The sequence below is a fragment of the Colossoma macropomum genome, unplaced genomic scaffold (assembly GCF_904425465.1).
Source record: "Colossoma macropomum unplaced genomic scaffold, Colossoma_macropomum, whole genome shotgun sequence".
NCBI lineage: Eukaryota > Metazoa > Chordata > Actinopteri > Characiformes > Serrasalmidae > Colossoma > Colossoma macropomum.
The window spans coordinates 940,888-953,246 of NW_023495456.1; the positions used below are offsets into that span (position 1 = coordinate 940,888).

General features: G+C 40.0%; 1 protein-coding gene across 1 annotated transcript in view; it reads left to right on the forward strand.

Annotated features, from left to right (window-relative positions):
• Positions 1-12,338, forward strand: part of ctps1a (CTP synthase 1a) — a 33,243-nt gene extending 20,905 nt beyond the window's left edge. Inside the window, exons 11-19 of the mRNA XM_036562582.1 lie at positions 1,867-1,961; positions 2,048-2,110; positions 3,134-3,177; positions 3,807-3,903; positions 3,986-4,041; positions 4,152-4,248; positions 4,442-4,586; positions 9,483-9,582; positions 11,680-12,338. Coding sequence (XP_036418475.1) covers positions 1,867-1,961; positions 2,048-2,110; positions 3,134-3,177; positions 3,807-3,903; positions 3,986-4,041; positions 4,152-4,248; positions 4,442-4,586; positions 9,483-9,567 — 682 coding nt within the window. The 3' untranslated portion in view covers positions 9,568-9,582; positions 11,680-12,338. The remainder of the gene's footprint in view (positions 1-1,866; positions 1,962-2,047; positions 2,111-3,133; positions 3,178-3,806; positions 3,904-3,985; positions 4,042-4,151; positions 4,249-4,441; positions 4,587-9,482; positions 9,583-11,679) is intronic.
• Positions 12,339-12,359: the final 21 nt, after the last annotated feature.

Consider the following 12,359-nt stretch of genomic DNA (forward strand, 5'->3'; position numbering starts at 1 on the left):
CACTCCAGCTGGTTTCCTGATACGTTTAATCTGCAAGGAGAAACTGACAAACACTAAAAAGTCGCGAAGCTGAAGCTTCTCATTCGAATTGTCCAGTTCCACCTTAAACGGCGCAGCAGTTACATTCTGGCGCATCAGGCACCATTTAAGGTGGAACGGGAAAATTCGAACAAGAAGCTGGCGAATGAGAAGCGACTTCAGCCTCATGAAAATTCGAACATTGAGAGAAATTTTACAAGAAACTGTTCTACGTTTGAGGAAAAGTTTCCTGCTGGAGATGTGAGAAAAGCAGCTATAGCTGAGACATATTTACAGCCAAGATGGTAAAACGTTACTTCAATAAAATGGACATAAAATGTTGTGGTTCTCGAGGTGGTTTGATTTTTGTTGAAACGGGACAAAATAGCTCTTCTTAACGTTTGGGTTGCGACTCCTGCGTTAACTGAACAGAAAACAGAGGAAACATAACAGCAAAACAAATGCACCCCCTCTTCATTCCGAGCACGGTTCATGTTCTCAGCACGTCACAGCGCACCACGCAGCATTTTGCTGTCACTGCATTAAAGCCATATCGAGATAACAGAAAGCCACAGTAGCTCACATGTGGCTTTACATGTACAGAGAACGGCAGCCAGACTTTTAGGTAAACAAGCGGCCTCAGCTAACGTCACTATCCGGCCTTTTTCAGCTCATATTTTTGACCTCAAAAACAGCCAGTTTGTGAAAAGGTAGTAAGCGATTAGTGATGTTGAGCGCTTTATTTCATTAAATTCATTAGATTAAATTAGATTTAACTTTGTCATTGGTCAGAGTTCAGGTACAGAGCTAATAACATGCAGTTACCATCTAACCAAAAGTGCAAAATAGTGTTATTTACATACAAAGTGCATAAAAGTAACCGACAATTGACAATTACAGTATGAACAAATAAGGACGGCAGGGTGGTTAAAAAATAAATGTAAATGTAAATATAATATAATATACGTATATGGAGAGTAATTGGAGAGAATGCAGATGTAGGTAGTAGAGCGAAAAAATATACCTGAACCTGGTGTTTATCGGCTCCCTGCTGGCATTCTATAGCAGCGCCCTGCTACGCGTCGCTGTGCGTCTGGCGTGATTCTTATACTTTCACAGAAGAGAGCGAACCGGAAGCGTTCGTGTTTGCGTTTATAGTTGGCGATTTCGTTGTTGTAGTATTTCCTATGATATGATATTATAGAGCTCTCATAGAGGCGCCTGCAGAGGCGAACGAAGCTGCTGAGCAGATTTCCCTTCAAATTCATTCATTTTGACTGAAGTGACACTAATGGACAGAATAACATCAGAATACATTTATTTTCAGGGACCAGAATTTTCAATTTGAGATATTCAGGGGGTCTGAGAGGTTAATTAGGAGGTCCTGCACCCCCCCAGGACCCCCTGTAGTCTAGTTTGTGTATCGCTGCTGTCGGAACAAAACCGTGTATTCCCAAAAATCACAACTTTACAGGAGAAGGAAAAAACCTACTTTACTTGTAATGGAAGTCAATGGAACCAGACTTTTTTCCTAGTAATTTTGGGTCGTTTCTTTTGGTCCATTCATCATGAAATTTACACACAATGTAAAGAACAACAGGCATTTTCAGATTATGCTGAAACTGAAAAACGACAAAAATGGAGATGCGAGGTTTTGTTCCGACAGCAGCGATATGTTTTAATAAAAGGGTCATGATGGGTTCTGGTCTATTTTGTGCCCCACCAATAATTTTTAAACAGCACTGAACAAATTTCTCTAATTTAAAACATGTGAAATAGTCACTGTGGTACCAAACTGGACCCAGATTAAAAAGGGGGTCTTTAACGTTTCTCTCGGTGTTCCTGCAGTGGGATTCTGGTACCGGGTGGTTTCGGAGTGAGAGGAACCGAAGGCAAGATTCAGGCCATCAGCTGGGCCCGCAAACAGAAGAAGCCTTTCTTAGGTGAGATCTAAGGTTTAAAGAGAATTCCTGATCAGACGTCCTGACGCCTCTTTCAGCCTGATTCACCTGTGCTTTGATGTTTTCAGGTGTGTGTTTGGGAATGCAGCTCGCAGTCTGTGAATTCGCCAGGAACATGCTGGGCTGGGCAGGCAAGTCCTACTGCTTTAGCTTTAAACACCCCACTGCACTGCGGAGGGTTCAGAGCCCTGTCATCATTATCGTCATCATCGCTCTGACACCTTCATTAGTTTTTATTTTTATTCAGTCTTTAATTTTGGTTTTAGATTTGAGTTTTTTCTTTTAGTTTTGCTTTTATGTTTTGAAAAGTAGTAATTTTAGTTTAGTCTTTAGCTTTTATGATAAGCGCTGTTATGGCAGGTGTCTGATAAGCGGCGAATCAAATGAGCACAAAGGTAGACTCCGGCTTTCCTTAAAGACCGCCAAACGCAGAAGAGCTCCACTTCTAAACTCTCATTCACTCACTGAGAATTAAAACTAACGTTTTTTCCTCAGTAATTCTGTTTTGTATGTATTTTGAAGTGGACATTATTGTTTTGATTTAGTTCTTGTGTTTCTGAAATGTTTTTATTTATGTATTTTTTTACTGCTACATTTCAAAAAGATGGTTCTCTTAGGGTAGTAAAGAAAATGGTTCTATATGGAACCATGAACATTCAAGGAACCCTTTGCATGATTAAATGGTTCCTTGCATCATGAAGGGGTTCTTCAGATTGATGGAGAATGTGCTATATATGGTTCTATATAGAACCTTTTTGAAAAAGACACTATATGGCAACAAAAAGGGTTTTTCTATTATGTCAAGCTTGTAACAATAGAAAAGCCCTTTTTGATGCTGTATAGAACCCTTTTCAAAAACGTGCTATATAGAACCATCTAAAGCATGTTCTCCATCAATTTGAAGAAGACTTTTATTATGCAAAGAACTATTTAATCATGCAAAGGGTTCTTTGAGTGTTCATGGTTCTATATAGAACCATTTTCTTTACTAGAGAACCCTAGGAGAACCATCTTTTTTAAGTGTATTTTTTTTAGTAGTTGTTTTAGTTGACTGTAGTGGTGCTGTCTGTTAAATCTCTCTCTCTCTCTCTCTCTCTCTCTCTCTCTCTCTCTCTCTCTCTCTCTCTCTCTCTCTCTCTCTCTCTCTCTCTCAGATGCCAACTCCACTGAATTCGACCCAGAATCAAAGCACCCTGTGGTGAGTTGCTCTGAACTTCATTGCATATTTTAAATTGTTGACGGTCGAGCCAATCGGATCAGTGACTGACATACTATTGAAAAGCAGAATGACATTTATACGCACATATTTTGATATTAATGTAACTTAAATATGGTCGTGTCAAAAGCACAGTTTGATCGCCATGTACCGATTAAGGCAGGGGTGTTCAGTCATATCCTCTGGCATGAAAAGTGCTACATAAAAAGTATTATTATTATTATTATAAAAAATAGTAAGGCTTCGTGCTGAATCTCTTCAAAGGTGCAAAAATGCTGCAGGCTGTGGGTGGACATTAGTCCATTTTCAGCTTTTCTTTTTCAAACAAGCTCTTTTTTTATTTACCTTGATAGCTGCCTTCCTCACCTCTCGCTCACTGTTCAAACTCCTCAACAAACTCTCGAATCCTCGGCAGGCTGTATAATTCAGGGCTATAGAAGCAGATGAGGCTCCGCCGCAGAACGCAGCTGCTAAGGTCGCGCTCTACCTGGCAACGGTCCTTTGAATGAGACGCAATGTTGATGTCTTGGTTCGGTTCAGTTTCTGAGACTAACTGAAAACTCAGGCTTCTGTATGCATGTAATCATAGCTGTTGTGTGATGTATTTGCAGGTGATCGACATGCCTGAGCACAATCCTGGACAAATGGGCGGCACAATGAGGCTGGGAAAGAGGCGGACCATTTTCAAAACAAAGTCCAGCATATTGAGTAAGAGCCAGTTTTATTTAGCATAATGCAGCACACGTCGGTACGGGCGTTGGTGTTTATCAGCCTGCTGTGTTTCTTTAAGGAAAGCTGTACGGAGACGTAGACTATGTTGAGGAAAGGCACAGACATCGTTTTGAGGTCGGTTGCCAGCACTATAATGCTGTTGTTCTGTTTATCTGACCACTGTTAGTCTTTGCTTAGACTAACGGTTTATTTGTTAGGGTACTGAATGTGACTCACCTGTGCAGGTGAACCCAGAGCTGAAGCAGCATTTTGAGGACAAAGGCTTCCTCTTCGTGGGTCAGGATGTAGAGGGAGAGAGGATGGAGGTCATAGAGCTGGAAGGTAAGGCCTCTGTTCCGGGAGAGTAAGTGAAACTCTGTTTCGGCCGTATTAAATTGAAAATTGATGTTTTACCTTGTAAAAATGTAAAAATGCTCTCATTCCAACATCAGGAGTGTCCAAAGCCCGTGGTGAGGTGTTGTGACGTGTTTCTGGGCTCAGACGAGTCTATCAATCTCTTTCTTTGACTTTTCAGACCACCCGTACTTCGTGGGCGTGCAGTACCACCCAGAGTTCACGTCCAGACCCATCAAGCCCTCGCCTCCGTACTTCGGCCTGCTGCTGGCTGCGGCCGGAAAGCTGCACAGCTACCTGCAGAAGGGCTGCCGCCTCTCACCACGGTACGGACCCCTACAGTCACACCCCCAGCTTCTGCATTAGAAGAGCTTAATTTAACAGATAATATAACTTCATATATTTGACTTCACAACAGTTTGGTTTCAGTTGTTTAGGTAATAATTGAAAGCATCATGAAATCTCACAATTTCACAACACGTTAATAAAGAAATAAGCCACGAGAGGCTCGTCGTGCCTAAGAACCCCTTTCCCCGTGATAAAGTCACAGGAACGCATCCATCAGTCAATCAACCAACCTTTATTTAAACTCGGAATACATTGAGGGAGACCCTCATTTACAACGCAGCGGAGTAATACAAGAATCAGGGATTGAGAATTTATAATTAAATATTTATAATTAAATAATAAAAATGATAATAGTAAAATTTTATAATAAGAAGGTAGAGATAAACTGTTAAATCAATAAACGATTAAAATCACAATACAGTAACTTATCAAGTAACAGAGCAGGTGAGGATAAAATAAATAAAAACAAATTAATTAAATAAAAGAAATTGAAGATGTAAGATAATGAGTTGATAGTAATAAAATAAATAAAAAGAATACTAATAAAAGAAAGAAACAATAATAAAAGGTAAAGTAAAACAGTAGCTGAGACACAGCTAAAACACAGTCATATTAAAAGTTGAGTAAAATCTAATAAAGCAGTGTCAGGCTGATTGGAGGTGTTTAGAGACTAAAAGTTTAAATGTTCATGTGACTCCAGAGAGTGCACAGTTTTAGTTTCCTGAAGTCCAGCTCACTGGTGCTGCAGCTAAAAGCAGATTTTCCCAGCTCTGTAAAAGCTCTCGGCACCTGAGGCTGATCCAATCACTGGAACGACCCTGTAAACTGCACTATTCACACTGAGCATTTCTGTGATGTACGATGGCGTATGGCCATATGCCCAGTGAGGCGTGGCCTCTTGTGGATTATTGCTTTTATAAAATGGCGGCCAACTTCAATTATTTTCAGAAAAAAATTGTTTTATCATATTTTAAGTTATTATTAATAATAATAGTCAAAAACAAGTATTCCACCGAGAAATGTAGTTCCTTTAGAGTTTGGTATCGTTGCTAAGCAACCATGGACCATTGAATGAGGAGAACATTCAGTCACCCATCGCTGTATATTGTGGTCATTTCATGAACTTTAACTTTTTGTCGTATAGTAATGAACATATGATAACACAGCACTGTTTAAGGCAGAAACTTTAGCTTTATAAGTACTTTTTTGGTCACCAAATTAGCACTGCAAGGCTTATTTAGCACCAATCCAGCGGCCCCTCTTCTCACCCTGGGGCTGAATCTCAAACGGCTCCCTGCTCCCTACATAGTGCACTACGTAGGAGTTTAAATACTGGATCCTGCAGCCCAACAGAGCAAAATACAGCTAAGAAACAGTCATTTGGGACTCAGACTCATCCACACTCGATACATGATGCACTGTTTGGCTGTAGAGGGTAGAATTTCTAAACTTTCATAGCTGGAACACTGTTTAGGGAGTACGGAGCCGTTTGGGATTCAGCCTGGGTTTGACGCGACTTCTGACTGAAACACAGACATTTGAAGTGTGTAAAACATTCAGGGGACATTTTTAGTCTTTTATACTGCAGTTTTACAGTTAATCAGACTGTAAGTGCTTTAATTGAAGCCTGTGGTATTAATGATGGAGCTGTTTAGGCTGTTGGCTCTTTTAGCCTGTTAGCTAGCTGATCAGCCTGGTTCTAGTTAAGAACATAAGTTGTCAGCCCCTCAGTTTAAACAGAACTGGGTTCTTACTTCACCAGTATACTCGGTGCTCCATGCGAGCAGCGTTAGAGTCAGATTATTCATTAATAGCACAAGCGTTTTTTCATATCATGGCGCAGTGATACAGAGTTCCGGTGTTGTGATGCGGTCATAGGTCGGCGTGAGGATCTGCTTTTAAAAAACTAAATGCTGAAATCAGAATTTAATACAATCTGCCTTGAACTATGAAGATCTGTTTAAAGTGCTGCACAGTGGAGAATGTGTTGGATATGGTTCTGTATAGCACCGAAATGTTCTTCTGTTGTTCCGAGCTTGACATCGTAACAATAGCAGAACCCTTTTTGGTGCTGTACAGAACCATATACAACACGTTCTCGTATCAGTCTAAAGAACCATTTCTCCATGCAGAGAACCATGTAAGCATTCAAACAGGGTCTTTGAGTGTTTGTGGTTCTATACAGAATGATTGTCTTTACTAAAGAACCGTCTTTTTTTGAGAAACTTTAAAGAGTATTTTTTGAAAATTGCGCTCTTAAATTGCAAATCGATCTTTCAGCCCTGCTCAGCGCTTTCATTTCCCTAAATGCAAATCCTCATGCGCGGTGAAGACGGTATGATAGACGCTATGATGGAGGTTTGGCTTTTCGTTTTGACCCGTGTTCCTCATTTCACGTTTTTCTGCTTTTCCGTCTGGCACAAATTCTTCTCCACAGTATCCACTTTAAACATTTTCCAGTCTTTCGCACCTAGACTTGGTCTGGGTGGGAGAACTTAGTCTCCGTCTCCTCTACACTGTGAGATCATCAGCAGGAGGAGAAACAAAAATAAAGTCTATGAATAGAGCAGTGAGATGTCCAGGCCGATTACAGGAACAGGTCTAACAGCATCTGTACGCATGAAGCACTTTATATTCACTACACAGCATCATCAGAGCATTACTTTAGTACAGTATCAGCAGCTTTTCACGCAAGCTAAGATGATCCTTTATCCGTCCCATGATGGGGGAAATGCTCAGTGCTACAGCAGCAAAGGGAGAGCAAGACACTCAATAATAGAAGTATTTTTAGTCAGACTATGATGTGTAAAGACTGGGGATCTTGCAGTGTCACTATTGACAAGACTGCAACTAGACTTTTGAGATTATTTCCCATCATGCACCTGGTGGAAATATACAAGCAGAGAAACCCCTTTCCTTCCACTCTGTAGTGGTGCAGATGGGAAGATACGCTGGCTGGGTGTGTACAGATCTGGGCTCGGCCCAGTTCACTGTAGAGCTGTTCACTCTGGCAGATCATCACCCAGAATCTTTAATTAACCTGTAAAATGTGCAGCTACTTTTTTATAACATAAAGATTTACACACCAACACAACATGCAGCGATTCAGCACTGCTGACAGGATGTTATGAACTACATAACAAAACAAACAGTGTAACAGAAAGCAAAAAAAAATAAATAAATAAAAAAAGGAAAAACGGCAACGATTCTTCAATAATGCCATTCTTAAAGTCCTGAAATATCAAAGCGGTCAGTTTACATTTTAACTTAATATGATTATTGTATTAAAGTGGAGCAGATTTGCTGTTTTTAGAGATTTCTCTCTCTCTCTCTCTCTCTCTCTCTCTCTCTCTCTCTCTCTCACCACCTCACACTAAACGACATGGCGCGACTCTAACAAGACTCTCGTGATTTTATTCCGACATGGATATTTGTCTGCAACAGTGAAATCGCTTGAAAAGTCGTTCGGTGTAAGGCCGACATAACATGGTTACAGCTTATTACTTACTACATATATTACTATATATATAATACTAAAGATAAACATATAAACTCTGTCCGGTCTCACTTTATCTGGATAGTCCCACTATTGATTATCTACAGATGATCAAATTGTTAACAAACTATCTGTTGGAACTGAGTGATTCTAAACCGTGCTGGGGTTAAGGTCAGGATTAGGGCCAGGGGGAGAGTTTGGATTAGGTTTTGGGTTGAGGTTAAGGTTTGGGTCAGGATTAGGGCCAGGGGGAGAGCTAGGATTAGGTTTTGGGTTGAGGCTAAGGTTTGGGTCAGGATTAGGGCCAGGGGGAGAGCTAGGATTAGGTTTGGGTTGAGGCTAAGGTTTGGGTCAGGATTAGGGCCAGGGGGAGAGTTAGGATTAGGTTTTGGGTTGAGGTTAAGGTTTGGGTCAGGATTAGGGCCAGGGGGAGAGTTAGGATTAGGTTTTGGGTTGAGGCTAAGGTTTGGGTCAGGATTAGGGCCAGGGGGAGAGTTAGGATTAGGTTTTGGGTTGAGGCTAAGGTTTGGGTCAGGATTAGGGCCAGGGGGAGAGCTAGGATTAGGTTTTGGGTTGAGGCTAAGGTTTGGGTCAGGATTAGGGCCAGGGGGAGAGTTAGGATTAGGTTTTGGGTTGAGGTTAAGGTTTGGGTCAGGATTAGGGCCAGGGGGAGAGCTAGGATTAGGTTTTGGGTTGAGGTTAAGGTTTGGGTCAGGATTAGGGCCAGGGGGAGAGCTAGGATTAGGTTTTGGGTTGAGGTTAAGGTGAATTTAGTAGATATTTTAGCTGAATGTAACTTGAAAGTAAATTAAATATCTACAAAGCATCAAAAGTGGACTATCCAAATAAAGCGTTGCCCTCTATCCTTCACAAAATATAATAACATAATATAAACATCATGAATAAAAGAGCAAAAATCCAGGTTGAGAAATGTCCAAAACTCGCCCCTCCTCGTTTATAAATGATTTTCTTGCCATTCAGATCCGCCAGTTTTATCCCTGAGAAGACGTGCAGTTGTGTTTGTGCTGCTGATAAACTGATCTACTCCAAACATCCTTTGTTGACATCATTTGAAATCACTATTTGCCCTTTGCGTCGTGCCGAAATTTCATGATGAATGGTCCAATAGAAATGCTCCAAAATTACTTGGAATAAATCATTTCTACGTTAACTTCCAATTTAAAAATAATAAAATTTAAGGATGTTTTTTCCTCCTGTAAAATTACCAGTGTGGAGATACGAGGTTTTGTTCAGACAGCGATGGTATGATTTGCTAATGATACTTTGCGCCGGTCAATTTGAGTGCTTATTATTTTTGCTATAATATAATATAATAATGATAATAATATAATCTGTTTTTGTTTCTGCCTCTTCACAGCGACACATACAGCGACCACAGCGGTAGCAGCTCTCCAGACTCGGAGATAGCAGAGTTCAAACTGCCCTCCATCTCCCAGGACTGACCGAATCAGTGAACAGTATGTTCTCCATCATTCCACGGGTTCTACCATTTCATACGTACATTAATGTTCTGTATGTGTGCTTTTCACAACAGTACAGCCCATAAAATGGATCCATATGTTCTCTTACAGATCTGTACTGTTTTAGCAGCTCTGATTGATTAAGATGTTTAGTTTTTAGTCTGTTTTATGTTCTCGACTCATGGTATCCAGGATCCTACACACGTAAAGATGGTTCTTTAGTAAAAGCAATGGTTCTATTTAGAACCGTGAGCTCTCTATTCATGGTGAAATGGTTCTTCAGATCGATGTATTGTGTTGTATATGGTTCTATATGGCACCAAAAAGGGTTCTTTTCATTGTTACAAGCTTGACACCGTAACACTGCTCTCTTAAAGAAGATGGTTCTTCAGGGGTTCCCTTTGCATGAGTAAAAGGTTCTTTGCAGCATGAAATGGTTTTTTAGATTGATGGAGAATGAGCTGGAGATGGTTCTATATAGAACATTTTTGAAAATGGTTCTGTTTAGGGTTCTTCTATGGTTACCATGTCAAGCTTGTAACAATAACAAAACCCTTTGTGGTGCTATGGAGAACGCTTTTCAATAAGGTTCTACGTAGAACCACGTACAACGCATTCCCCATCAATCTGAAGAACTATTTCATGATGCAGAGAACCTTTCAATCATGCAATGGGTTCTTTGTTCATGGTTCTATGTAGAATCGTTGATTACAGAACCATCTTTGTGTATACATTTAAACAACAACATGCCATTTACTGAGTTTCACACAGTTTTGAAAGCAGTTTACAAACAAATCTGTATTAAAAAAACTAAATAAATGTAAATTTTCCTTTCTGTAAATCTGTTTTCTGGGTAATGTTTACAATTTTGGTGCAATTTTAAGAGAAAAGGAACCAAACAGTCCAGCCAAAACAAGCCGTGTCAGGACTGTGAGAGACACTGAATTCTCTTTGGGCCTGAATTGAAGTGAATGGATCCTGTTGTTTTTATAATAAATCGTTCCACACAAGTTTTAATCATTTAAATTCATATTTTTATGTGAAGCTTCTCACGGGTTCAGATTTGCTTCATTTGAAAGAAGAAGCTGGTATGAACCCACACCAGGCTACATTATCAGGCTGAAGTATTTACAGTAAAACTGTTTCATAAAAGTATATTTTACTTCCGTGCTTCTTACGAGCGCATCTGTGTCCGAGGTCCCGCGGCGGTAAGTGGTGTTGGACCCAGTGAAAAAGTGAACACTGCAGTTCACATATTACAAATCACCACAGACACACTAGAGGCAGTCAGCATTGTTTGTGGTGGAGACAAGGAGTTAAATTAATGCTGAGAGCTGATAAAGAATCAATCAAATGTCTGTTATATTTACAGAATACTTGATTTGCAGTAAATTGGTTGCTATTACGAGAACATGGTGGCTAGTAGGGCTGAGCAGGATACTATCGTGATCAATGATGTTGCAACATATACGCTATGACCAAACAGCATACTGTATTATTGTCTCCAAGTGACATCAGAGAGCAAAATTAGTCCTAACTGGATTTAGCACAGCCCAGTGTGTCAAATGTTGAATAAAAATCATAAAATTTGGTTTTTTTTTTAATATTTTAAGCATAATTGGTTGTTTTTTCTGTTCCAACTGATCAGCTTTGAGAAAATAAATACTGTGACATTCTGTGTCGTGAATTTCTTGAAATACCGCAATATAGTGTAACACCGTTTCACCCACCTTTAGTGACTTTAAGCACAATGTTCTTCCCCCTGAATGTACTCTGCTGAGTTTTGGGGAAAAATGACCCTTTTCTCCCCTTATTAGCTTTAGTGTTCACCCAATGTGTGCTTTTTCAGTAGCTGTTGGTGGTGAACCAGTGTCTATCCTTCTTTATATACGTCTCAATATGAATAGAACAGGTTCAGTCCAGAGATCTGCCCTACAGGCCACCATTTGATAAGATTATATTAGATTAATATTAGTGAAATTAATGTTTATAAAAGCTGCCACTGTAAGGCTTTTAAAACACCTGGCTGGACCTGAATGACCTGTATGTGAACGGCCTGATCACTGTATTCACACTCGCTCTTCTCGTTTGCAGGGCTGCAGTTGGAGAGATGTACTGAAGATCAGGCTCACAAGCTTTTTAACATGTTTTACTACAATACTGAACATTTTATTCAGACTCTGGTTACTTTCCTCACGTCACTGGGCAGCTTTGAGGTGTCTGTGCTTTTATCTTCATGTACTTTCAGTTACAGCAATGTAATGTTTTGTAAAAGTTGCATAACAGTTACTTTATCAAATGATGTTTTTTTGTATTATTTTGCAACTACAGGCACCACAACTTTCCAAACACTGACCCTGTTTAAATAGTACTGTCACTGCATGTCAGGTGTTTCTGATAAAGGACCCAATTCCACTCAATTCACTGATCAGGACTAGCCGTCTGCTGCTGCATTAGATGGAGACCTTGAATTAGTCTTAAGCCTAGACTATATGGATTTTTTGAAATGGTGAAACAATTACAGATCAGTCCTGGTTTAAGCATCCAAGAAACTAGCCTGACCAGAGTTCAGCCTTCACTGCTGCAGTATTTAAGACTATTCAGAGTTAAAACTTATTAAATCTCCATTTAATGCCATTTTAAGTGTTGCTCAGGGTAGGCCTTACTTTTAACTACTGCCTTTGTGTATTATGGGTATTTATATAAACACAAGCTAAATAAAGTTGTCCATGCATGTGTTCTGTAAATAAAGTAGTCCATGCATGTGTTCTGTA